This window comes from Zalophus californianus, chromosome 4 (assembly GCF_009762305.2).
Source record: "Zalophus californianus isolate mZalCal1 chromosome 4, mZalCal1.pri.v2, whole genome shotgun sequence".
Taxonomy (NCBI): domain Eukaryota; kingdom Metazoa; phylum Chordata; class Mammalia; order Carnivora; family Otariidae; genus Zalophus; species Zalophus californianus.
Window position 1 is genome coordinate 70,325,729 of NC_045598.1, and position 13,485 is coordinate 70,339,213.

The window sequence follows — 13,485 nt, forward strand, 5'->3', positions numbered from 1 at the left end:
ATTGATTTATTTTTGGTATGTCCTTTTCATTTTTTGTAGTACATTATTGACCAGTACAGAACAAAATATATTTGCAGAAAAATTCTTCATTGAGATCTTTTCGTAAGGAGAGTTACTAATCACCATTAGGTAGTTACCCATAATCATGTAGCTAAGAAGTATTAAAGTCAATATTTTCTAACTCAGATATGCCAAACTCCAAAACTTAGGACTGTTCCAGGATATCACAGTGGTTTAAAATGGTTAAATATAGATATTGCATACATTTTAGGATACAAGAAAACCAAAAAATTTGAGAACTTCAAGTACATGCTTTATAGGGAACTCTGGATTGAATGTGCTGCAGTATTTGAATTTGGCTCTCTCTCCTACCAGTTATTTTGTTAATTAGCTGCCAACACCTTATGTCAGTGGATATAAGTTTTTTAAAAAACCAGAGAAAAACATTTAGAAAGTGAAATTCACCACTGTCTAAAAATAGTAAAAACCAAAGCGAATACACGTGGTTCTAGATTGCTTGCTATTGTTTTAGTTATTCATAACCCAGCATATGTGTTTATATTTGTAAGCTGTATATTTTGGTTAACTTGTATTTTTATAGAGTTAACTGTGTTCATCTTTGCATCTAAACAGTGCATATATGAACTAGAGATTTTATGTATGTATATATACTTATGTGACAAAAAGTGTTCAGGAGTAGAGTTTAATTCATGGAACTATTTAATGACATTATAATTAATACTTATCCTTACTCTAAAAGGGAATCTCTTTATTTGTTGAAATAATTCACAAAATTTAATATCTTTGATTCCTATCCTTTTCTGATAATTTTCCTGTAAGATCTTTTTGAGAACTGTTACTTTCTATAATGTTACTTAGCAGTGAACTTGGAATATTGACGAGTACAGAGAATTTCCTGAATATCCTATTAGTGAATGAAATTAAGTAGTACCTGAAATTTTTCCTCTAGCTCAAACATCAAGCAGGGAGAAGGAAATTTGCTTTCAGTGTACCATCCTTGGCAAATACTACCAGTCCTTCCTTTGACCAGTTACTTTTTTCTTAACTCCAGATCCACTTAGCAGGAAGTGACAGGAGAAGCTGAAACAGGATGTTAGGAATGTTGTTTTTTTGTTTTTCTTTGCCTGATTCTCTTCCTCGTCTCCAAATTATCTATACTCATGCAGGCATCTGGAAAGTTTATACCACAACTTGATGTGCAAGTTCTATAAATAGAAGATAACCAAAAATATTTTTCAAAAGAAATGAGATGTATATTTTGAGAATCACAAGTTGTTTCTTAAAAGCCACAGTTGCATTTAACAGGAAATTATGTTTTTAATTTATTTTAGCTGTCATCTCTAAGTCAATGCCATTGCAAATATGTCTGCTCCACAAGAAAAATAAATAAAATACAATACAATCTTCTAAAACCACTCTTCTTCAGTTATAACTAGTACATTAAATTTTAGAAGTAGGATGACTTGAACCATCCTAAACTCAAAATGTAAGACTTTTCCACCCCCAAATCCACCCCCAGGAAGAATTAGATCATATTTGCATAATTAGGTGCAATTATTTGATTCATTGTTTTGGTGGTTGAGATTTTCATACAATGGGAAGATTCTAATTTTAAAAATTATTTTTCTCAAATTTTCTAAAATAGGTATTTTGAGAGTGTTTTACAGCAAAATACAAGTGACAGTTTATATGAAGTAGTAAAATAATGTCTTCAGAAACGAACACTCCAGTGTTACTTAAAAACTAATGTCTGCTCCTGTTGCTTATCATCACCATTTTGAAATCTCAAAACATTTAGAATGCCAACAGCCTTTTTTGGTTAGCAACAGTGTTTTGGCAAAGGTACTTTACAAAGGTAAAAGAGGAAATAATAATGTATATCTTAAAATGCCTCACTTTAATACCACTACCTCATTAGATGATCTTATCAAAGAATTTGTGAGCCCCTCACTTCCACTATTAGCTTTGTCTTTTCTTCTTCATCATTATCATCACTCTTAGTATTTCTGAAATAAATGCCAGTGTCCCACTCTAAGTTCATTTTGCCTAGCTTTTTACTATTTCAACACTATTTAAATTCTGTCGTCTTCTTTATTTATAGATTTAGGTATCAGAGAAATATCGGGAACTTCCAAACAAAAAGAAATACTAAAATAAATACTTCTTGAATTGCCAGGTTTTGCTCTCATACCTGACTATAGGAACAAGAATGCATTTTGTTAATACTGTCTTATCTCTGGAATCTTTTTCCTATTTGTTTTTAAACTCCTGAAGTCATTCTGTAAACAGAAGTCATTATGGCAACTTTGTGGAAAGAAAATGAAAAAGAGGAAACCTTTTAAATGATTCATCATTTAACAAATCTTAAAACTTCAAACCACAGTTTGATAATGTAGCTGTTATTGATCACTAGATAAACATTTGGTTTTGAATGCTTTACTTTCCTGCACATTTTAAATTAGGCATTCAGGCATTTAGTCATTTGGCTTTGCTCCAGATTTAGAATAAGATTTTTAAAGCTGTTTGGGTGTTTTGTTTTTGGTGTTTTGTTCTGTTTTATTTTTAAGTCTTTGTGGGTATCCTTTAAGTATAGCCTGTATTTTTTCCTTTTCTCTCTACCATCGGTAGAGAAAACACAAATCTAATAACATAAATCCTTATACCTGAAAACAGCCTTTTATCAAAATCAGTTATATTTGAAATTCTACAAATCATCAAGTTCACATTCTCCAGATATCTTCAGTTCTTATATTTAACAGCTTTGTTAATACCACTGCTGGCTTATTTACAATCAATATTTTCTTCTAGATTGATTTCTAACTTCTTTACATTACTTTCAAGTATGTTTTCAGGAATGGCATTTTTATTATTAGATTTGAAATTATGAAAGTGATCTCCATATAGAAGAGTGTTAGAGAGTCTTAGAAATTAAAAAAAAAATATTTGCTTCTTGTTTAGAGGAAGTAAATAGTCCTCTAGTTTATCATGGTTATGAATACATGTTTCATGGTAACAATAGTTGACATAAGTCTGTGTTTTTAAAGTATATTTATACATAATATAAATATTCTTACAAGACAAAATTTGTTTTTGTTGTTTTTGTTTTAATTATATTTTCAGTGAAAGAGTTTCTAGCCAAAGCCAAAGAAGACTTTCTTAAAAAATGGGAAAATCCTGCTCCGGTAAGGAATATTTAAAATTTTCTATAATTTAAAAGTCCTATTATATAAAATCATAATTCTTGCCCAGGTAATTTACTACTTTAAACACTGTAAAATAGCATTAAACTTTCAAGGTGCATTTTAAAAAGTAAGCTTAACATAGGAAATTTTGCCATAATATTATAATATTATGTTTTGATTTGCTAACAAATAATTTTATGTATACGTAAATTGGAGAAGAACCTAATTTCCATTATAATATGTGATTATGTAAATTTTGATACTAATTATAAGCTGCTACAAACTCTTGATATTTTTAATGTATAATTTGATTTGTGCCTTTGATAGCATATTTGTTATTTTTATTAATTACAGCAATAGGGATACTATTGTGCAGTTTCAAATTCTTAATCACAAATACATGGCTATTGGCAACATACCAAGTACACAGGGATCCTTTTTCATAAACATTGGATGAGGTAAATTCTACATAACTTAAGTACTTTAAATTGTAACTGAGACCTAAAAACTGTGTATAAAAAGAGCCATTTATGTTTGCCAAAAAATTTCTTTTTGAAGTTATAAATAATTAATGAACTTTAATACTAGATTCAATTTTGAACATCTATTTTCCTACCACAAAAATTTTTATTTCAAATATCTTTTTCACTAAAAAATATTTAATTCTAAATATTATTTTTTATAAAGATACCATCATACCACCATTTTTTATAAGGATACTAAAATTAAAAGCAGACCTGTACTTTAAAACATAGTTACTCTAGCAGTCATAAAAAGTTAGACATTATCTTACATGAAACATTGAGGAAGGTGAGGAAGATGGCACATTTGTATGAAAAGCAATAACTAGCAAAAAGAGATGTTCTGTTGTCTAGTAAGTCTGTTTCCATTATGTACTTGGGAATTATATTAAACATTTCAAATGGTATTGTTAAAACCAAAAAATTAAGCATTAATCCATAAAATTAAATAATTCCATCAGAATTATAAGAGCTTTTTCTTTCTACATTGATATAGAATCTCATAGCAATTTAAAATCATTAGAAATTTGAAATTAAATTTGATGAAACAAGTTTTATAACTTAGACCTGCTTGCTCTCTCTATAATGATTCAGCAAGAAACTATGCTATGTCTCCAAAGGCAAGCTTTGATTTGTAATTGAGATTAAATCCAATGACAGTGAACTGCAGTGACTGTCCAGATTTCTTACTTACACAAGAATCACATCACATTTTTCTCAAGCTATAACACTGTACAGACTGACCCTTGCAAATATTTTTTTCCAAGATTTTCATGAAGATCTTTGCAATGAAACGTATTAAACAAATGGGTCAGCAATTACTACTTGTGACTACTTAGCACGTAATTTCTTCCCAGTAATTTTCATTTTGTTGTGGCAGCAACAAATTCAATAGATTGATGCCTCCAGTTCGTTGCTTCTATGCTATAGTCAAAGCCAAACAAAGATGTTTGCTCATAACAAAGCATCTATTGAGTGAGAAAAAGAGACTGATTATTGTTCTGAGACTCTGACTTTTGGTTATCTTTGTGGGAATGAGGAACTCTTCTTTCCTTATTATTACTGTTTTAGGTAATACCAGGTTATTATAACATCAGAGAAAGAGCCATTTGGATCTTTCATGCTGTTATTATCTAGTCCTATAAGCTTGTATAAAGATAGAAATGAAGTAAGATAGCACTTTCTTCAGAGGTAACCCTAGTGAAAGGACTCTAAAATATATATATATATAATTTGTGAGTATACTGAGACTGTATGGCTTCCATGATTGTGTCAGTATACTGCTGGTCAGTTTGTAATTCTTAAAATATGGAACTTATTTATTAAAAGTCTGATACTAGGAATTCATATTGGAATTCATTATAACTTTTAATACATCAGCTTAGGCTCTTATTTCCTCCCACTACTGTTATGCTTTGTTTTGCAATGTAATTCTCTTTTCAAATATTAGTTCATTTCTTATTCAAAGGGAAAAATAGAGCCAATAACCTGCAATCTCAGTAGTCTTTTTGTATTGTGATTATATATAACTAAATCTATTATAGTTACCATAGTCTTATAAGAATTTCTAATTTTAAAGTTTTATTTTTCATGTATATGTAGAATAATGCCGGGCTGGAGGATTTTGAAAGGAAAAAAAACCCTTGGAACAGGTTCATTTGGAAGAGTCATGTTGGTGAAACATAAAGCCACTGAACAGTATTATGCCATGAAGATCTTAGATAAGCAGAAGGTTAGTGTATTTGTCTTTATCTACCTGAAGGGTAAACTTCAGTTTTATCAGCTAGATTATTAAACAGATGCAATATAATGACTTTCCATTGATACCTTCAGATAATTTTATTGTTGCACTTAATTTCATCCTTATTTATTGTGACTATATGATACGTAGTTAATAGTTAAGTATATGGGGATACATTATTATTTCAATATATTTATATAATAGGTATGTGTATGTTTACTAACAAAATACTGAATTCAACATGTAAAGAACAGGCATCTCTACTACATTCTGCCTTGTGGAAAATGTAGAGATCAGTTGTACTTGATCTTTAGATTGAGGTAACAAAAACTTGGTGATTTTATTTTATGACTTGTTTTGGTTGACAGTAGAAGCCCTTTGTTTAACATGATTGAGTTTGTTGAATTTAAAATGTCAGTTAAACCAGAAAAAAGTTGGAATACTAATACTATAAAAAATATCAAATGATGATATTGTATGCCTCAAACTTATAAATATAAAGTTAGATGTCAGTTATATCTCAGTAAAAAGACTAAATCATTTTGAGAAAAAACGGTTTATAAGTTTTTATCACATATTGGCATATCTGACGAATCAGGACGTCTGAATTATTCATGCTTTAATTGTTAAACTTCCGTTTTCCTGGTAATCATGTACAATTAAGGAAATGTGAAAGAAAAAGGGTAAATCTTGATATTAGATAATAGGTTCCCAACAATAACATTTTGGCTTACTGGAATGTAGGAAAATGTGGGTAAACAGTAAACAGTACTGAGCTGGATGTGGAGTAAACGGTAATTGAGCTAGTAGTCAGGGGTACAAATGGCTAGACTGATGCTGTCCAATAGAAATAGAATGTGAGCCACATAAGTAATTTTAAATTTTTTAGTAGCCATGTTTAAAAAGTAAAAAAAAATAGTTGAAGTCAATCTTAATAGATTTTATTTAGCCCAGTATATCTAAAATATTATCATTTCAACATGTAATTAACAAAAAATGGAGATATTTTACTTTCCTCATACTAAATCTTCAATATCTGATGTATATATTACACTTACAGTACATCTCCATTCAGGTTAGCCACATTTCAAGTGTTAAATAACCACATGTAGCTAGTAGCTACCATGTTGGACAGCACAGCATTAGACTGGTCTGAAGTTCCAGTCCAAAATGCTCTAAAATAAAAAACAAATTTAACCTCCAACGTGAAAAGAATAATGACTTACATCTAAAATTAAATACACCCATACACACATTTAATTAATACTGCCCTTTTTCATATAACTTTTTTAACTTGCTTCCTGAAAATATAGTTTAATCACTCTGTCCACTAAGTCACTTCCTCTTAATTATTTAGCCCACAATAAGTTAACTGTCTCCTTGTTTATCTCCTACCTCTTGCTACTCCACTGAAATGGCTCTATCACCAATCCAGTGGCCTAATCAACAAAACCAGTGGGCTCTTTTTGCTCATCTTATATGACATTTTAGAGCCTCTGACTGTGCTGACCACTCCCTTGAAACTGTCTTGTCCCCAGAATTCTGTAACCCCTGTTCTTCTAATTATGCTCGCCTTTCTAGGCTCTTCTTTTTTAGGTGCCTTTTCCTATTATTTTTTCCTGTCTACTCTTTAAAGACTGTGACATTAATCTCCCTTTTAAGCCAATGATCTTTCTATTCAAGTAGTTTTTCCAAAATCAAACAGGCTAGTAAGATAAACCAAGAATTTGACTAGGTTGGTCTGATTTCTGTGCCTATACTTCTTGTTAATTTTTCCTTTAAAATGTATTTGTTACCCCTAAGATCCTTTCTACCACCACCTAGTTTGGTCCCTCATTAACATTAACTGGGCTTTCCCAGTAACATCTTAATTTCCACAACCCCAGACTTTTCACCTTCTATTAATTCACCTTCCTCACTGCCAAAAAAGTTTTTCTTACCATATCATATGATTTTATTTACTCACTCAAAAAGTTTCCTAATATTTATTCAATAAAAGCAGAACTCTGCATCCTACTTCCAAACTCTTCATAACTTTCTTCCATACTCTACCATAGTCTTATTTCACACTGTTCCCCTACAGGTCCTCTATTCTCTACTTCTCTGATTGAAACTTGACCCCCAGGAGAATACAGTGCCATCTCGGTGGGCTGGGGGGAGTATGTGATGATATATAGCCCATCTTCCTTATCAAAAACTCTGCAAGTATTTGGCTAAAAAAGAATTAGCCAATTGGTTATCATTTGTAAATGCTTTTAAATATACCTAAACCAACAGAAATATTAAGAAGTAAATATAAATTTTATATGGATGTTGAAAATAAAACATGGACTAAACTCCCAGGGTTACTTGTTATGTTTTTCTCTGCCATTTAGGGATATTTCATTACCAAATCTTGAGAAGCATTGTCCTAAGCTATTGTCAGATGAAACTAGCACTCAGACTTACCTTTGTGTATTTCCCCCTTCAGGTAATTGTTCTGGATATTAACCCTGACTACAGTATCTCCTCTGTCTTTTCCTAATCTTTGTTATCTATTCATCTGTAAGGCCCAGCTGAACTCTCACCCTTTTTAGTAGATTATAACAGTTGATATTTTTTTGAGCTTTTATTTTGTGCCAGGCATTGTGTTAATCCCTTCACATGCTTTATGCAACACAATCACTTTTAAAGTAGGTATTATTATCAACGTTCTATAGATGAAGAATCTGGAATTAGAAAGATTATGTACTGGGCCTAACATAAACGTTTTCATGTCTGAACATTTACAACATGATAAAACTCTCATTTGGCAACTATTCGCATATTAATATTCACATATTCATATACCATACTTCCAAATAGATTTTATGCAGCATTAAGGCAGGCACTTCATTGTCTTTGTATTGTTGTGTTATTGTATTATTATGCCTTGTATGTAGTAGTATGCACATTTAAAAGTAGATTAGATTTTAATTAGTTAACTTTTTAAATTAACTTAAAAATTAACTAGGCATTTATGCTTTGCCAGTTCTTTTATCATATATATATCATATTATATTTATTTCTATTTTTAATTGTTATGCCCTCCATACACATAGTTGCCTTAGAGCTGTAATGCAGAAAGCCTGTCTATTGCAGTTTTTATTACTTACTTCAAAGGAAACACATTGTCAATGCCTAACTAAAAGGCTACTATATGATAATATACAGAAATAAACAATGTGTTACATCTAGACAATGAAATATTATTCAGCCATCAAAAGAAATGAACTATCAAGCCATGAAAAGAATGTAGGAACTTTAAATGCATATTACTAAGTGAAAGAAGCCAATTTGAAAAGGCTACATATTCTATGATTCCAACTATATGACATTCTGGAAAAGACAAAACTGTGAAGACAGTAAAAAGATCAGTGATTGCCTGGGGTTAGTAGGAAGGAATGGATGATTAAGTGGAGCACAGAGAAATTTAAGGTCAGTGAAAGTACTCAGTATGGTATTATAATGGTGCACACATGTCATTATACATTTGTCCAAACCCACAGAATGTACAACACCAAGAGTAAACCCTAGCATAAACCATGGACTCTGGATGATAAAGATGTGTCAATGTAGGTCCATCACTTGTAACAAACGTACCACTCTGGTGGGGGGATGTTGATAGTGGAGGAGGCTATGCCTGTGTGGCGAAGGGAGTCTCATGGAAAATCTCTGTATCTTCTGCTCAATTCTGTGAACCTGAAACTGCTAAAATTAAAAAAAAAATTTTAAAGCCTATATATTTTTAAAAGTAAATACAAAGCAATAGTAATTTTCCAGCTAATGTTACATAATTTATTGTAATAAGTATGGACTAGTTAGTTCTGTAACTAGTTAGAATTTGGATGGAAGTGGTGCAAACACTTCATATTACAGATTAAAAAAAAAAAAAAACCCTGAAATCCTAAGAGTTGAAATAACATCTCCAGAATCACAAAACTTCTTGATTAGAAGGCCTAGATTAGAATACAGATCTTCTGACTCTCAGTCAAGTAATCTTTGCTCAGTATTATTCTTATACTCTAATTGTATATACTAATAACTGGATGTTATCTTTACTTTTCTTATTTATGTTCAACTTCTTGAACTCTGTGACTACCCCACACTGACAGTAAGCCTCTAGCAAGAAAGAATGCCACATTCTAATGACTTACACATATACTGGACAGTTATTTATATCTCCCTAAGGTCACCTTTTCTTAAATTAAAAATGGACTCACATGTGGGATAGAAACATAGTCTTCATGTTGCTTTCCCTGCTATGTATTAATTGAGTAGACAATCCAGAGGAAGCTTGATTAATCCTAAATGACCTATTTGTTATAAAGACATAGTTGACAAACTGAGGGTTGCTGGAGTGGAGGGGGGTGGGAGGGATGGGGTGGCTGGGTGATAGACATTGGGGAGGGTATGTGCTCTGGTGAGCACTGCAAATTGTGTAAGACAGATAGATCACAGACCTGTACCCCTGAAACAAATAATACGTTATATGTTAAAAAAAAAAAAAAAGATAGGAGGAAGGGAAAATGAAGGGGGGGAAATCAGAGGGGGGGACGAACCATGAGAGACGATGGACTCTGAGAAACAAACTGAGGGTTCTAGAGGGGAGTGGGGTGGGGGGATGGGTTAGCCCGGTGATGGGTATTAAGGAGGGCAAATATTGAATGGAGCACTGGGTGTTATATGCAAACAATGAATCATGGAACACTACATCAAAAACTAATGATGTAATGTATGTTGACTAACGTAACATAATAAAATAAAATTTAAAAAAATTTAAAAAAAAGACATAGTTGGTTTTTTGCCAGTATTTTGTGTGTCCTCTCTTGTGGCTGCACAAATTGAATTTTTAGAATTTAATCTTGTATTTATTCAGGTATTAGGAAATGAACAGATTGTTCATTTTTACCCACTGTTTTTCAATTATTGGCTTTCTTCAATCCTTAATTTCCTTGCTGATCTTCTGAAGACTTAAAATCAATACCTACTTATTGCAGTGATTTGTACCAGTGATTTGTACCAACTACTTTAGTGTACTGACTATAAGTCATTAGGAGCTAAGCATTTTCACATACTAATTTTTTAAGTAATGTATTAGGAGTCTGTTTCTTCTTAGCTTTTGCTTCTTGACTGAAAAATCATAGTTGACCTTCTTTAGACCAAATTTTAAATCTGCTGTTAGGTTTTTCATTTGAATCTGATAAACCTAGTTGGTAGTTATTATCACCTTATCCAACTTAGTGATTTTGCTTATCCAAGCTCATTATTATATGAAAAGCATTTTAAGTTTTTTCTTTTAAAATTATAGGATATTTTAAATTCTGTTCAAGTACATTAAATATATTTATCTTTCAATCACAGGTTGTTAAACTGAAGCAAATAGAGCACACCTTGAATGAGAAAAGAATATTACAGGCGGTGAATTTTCCTTTTCTTGTTCGACTGGAGTACTCTTTTAAGGTAGAATTTACAGAATTCAAATAAAATATTTTTACCCTCATATATTTTTAAAAATATGAAACTATGATAGACTTCTAAGCCAGATGATAAACCTGGAGAATATGAATAAACAAAAAAGTAATATATTTAGATTTTATGTAATAAATCCTATTGTGCTTATAAACTTAGGTTAACATTTGACAAGGTTTTGGTTCTCCGTAGGGAAATTTTTAAAGGTAATGTGTAATTTTTCATGAGATGGTATTATAAATTCAAATATTTTCAATTTATCAAAATCCATAGGAATATCTTATTAAGCAGTTCTTAAACTCATGCAAATGAATATACCACATACCCTTCCTTTTAAACCTTTTCTGATACAGTCTTACCATCTTCTTTTCCATGTTAATTTGTTTTAGTCTTTCCATTTATATAAGGCAGAACAGTCTTTGGCCTTCCATTCAAGTGTCTCATAAAATTGCACAAGATTTATTCTTGAAGTTGGCAGCTTCTCAGCTCTTTAGAATGTTTCTTGGCATCTCTGCAATATTGATTCATATGAACCATTTTAACTTTTTTCCTTTTCCTCCTTTATTCTTTAAATCAGATGAACATCTGTGTATTTAGGATGATGTTAAAAATCATTAGTCTCTCTGACCTAATTTAGTACATAAAATGTAAACATTCTTTTTCAAATTGTTATTTTAACTGTTATTCCTTTGCATACACTATAGCATTAAGTCATTGCCTCAGTGTCTAATTGTTCAAAAGTTAGTGTTCCCTGCAAGGACAGGAACAGCAAAAATCCCAGACTAATTTGTGGCAAGAAAACTAGGAGGAAAAAAAAATGAATTCCCCATTGTAGAAAAATTAGAACATCTTCCATTTATTCTCTCTTTCCCAATGTTAGTAATCTCTCAGGTGGATTTTTAAATTTGTCTTTTTCTAATTTAACATGGTGTTATCTTAAAATATTTTCTTGAAATAAGCTAGGTTTCATAATTTTGATTTATTCTTATTTATTCATAGGATAATTCTAATTTATACATGGTTATGGAATATGTCCCTGGGGGTGAAATGTTTTCACATCTAAGAAGAATTGGAAGGTTCAGGTAACTAATATTTTATCCTCCTCAAATCTTTTTATTCTGTGTGTTGGTTTAAAACCAAATTTTTAAGTTATTGTCAATGCTAAAAATTTATTTCATTTAATTTAGTAATATGTTAGCTATATGAAGAAATTATGTAGAAACATTAATAAGAGGCCACACCATACTAAGTTTTTAAAAATCAAATGAAAGGGGTGCCTGGGTGGCTCAGTTGGTTAAGCATCTGCCTTTGGCTCAGGTCATGATCCCAGGGTCCTGGGATCAAGCCCTGCACTGGGCTCCCTGCTCAGCAGGGAGTCTGCTTCTCCGTCTCCCTCTGTCCGCTCCCCCACCCCCCCGCTTGTGTGTACTTTCTCTCAAATAAATTTTAAAAATCTTAAAAAAAAATAAAAATGAAAGCACCATATTAGCATTGTAAATATTCTACCATTGGTAAGTATTATGAAGGTCCATTATGTAAAGAATTTTCAGAAGATGCAAAAATTTAATTTAAACATACTAATATCAATTGAACAAATATTAATAATACAACTCTGGGGAAGAGGTTTGTGTAAAGATGAAGATAAGAAAGGGAGTACATAGAAAAGATAATAACAGTACCATAATGATGAGATTATGAAAGTTTGTTTCAAACAAATTTAATTCTCCTTAAAGTTGTTGCTATGTTCAGTTTTAAAAATATATATGTAATTTAAAGAGTTTGGGGTGCCCGGGTGGCTCAATTGGTTAAGCGTCTGCCTTCGGCTAAGGTCATGATCTCAGAGTCCTGAGATCAAGCCCCACATCAGGCTCCCTGCTCAGCGGGGGGCCTGCTTCTCCCTCTCCCTCTGCCTGCTGCTTCCCCCTGCTTTTGCTTTCTCTCTCTCAGATAAATAAATAAAATCTTTAAAAGAAATAAAGAGTTTCTACCTTACATTAGGTTATTACTTACAAGGCTACACAGTTTTAAAAAGAGATTCTGTCAACCTTACCTATGTGTAATAGTTTGTAAGCTACTACTGTTTATTAGTAATCACTAATAGAATGAAGCTGAAACCCAGAGCAGGTCCAGCTTCATTTACACATTATGTGTTGGCATGATGAAAGCACATGTAAGAGTTCAAACTGGGCCAATCATGGTAACCCGACTCGGAAAAAAGATGATGATAGACTCAGATTATCACAAGATCATATTCAATTATGGGCCAACATTAGAGTTATTTTAGTTACCTGAGGCCTAAGTCAGAATTCATTTGACCTAATATGATAAGGCACCCAGTTTGTATCAGGCACTGTGCTAATGCAAAGCAACTTCTGTTTATTTTTAATGATTCCTTTCACCTCCTGTTGTCCTCTTCCCTACTACTCTTGTCCACACAGGCCCAGAATCCGCAGATTGCCCTATGATAGTTCAAAGTTTTACACTGAAACACTACACCTAAACCTGGCTTCAAAAACTATTTTGTCCATTT

General features: G+C 31.9%; 1 protein-coding gene across 1 annotated transcript in view; it reads left to right on the forward strand.

Moving 5' to 3' along the window:
* Positions 1-13,485, forward strand: part of PRKACB (protein kinase cAMP-activated catalytic subunit beta) — a 50,515-nt gene that overhangs the window by 11,185 nt on the left and 25,845 nt on the right. The window contains 5 exon segments of the mRNA XM_027609918.2: positions 3,142-3,203; positions 5,327-5,356; positions 5,358-5,456; positions 10,848-10,946; positions 11,955-12,037. Coding sequence (XP_027465719.1) covers positions 3,142-3,203; positions 5,327-5,356; positions 5,358-5,456; positions 10,848-10,946; positions 11,955-12,037 — 373 coding nt within the window.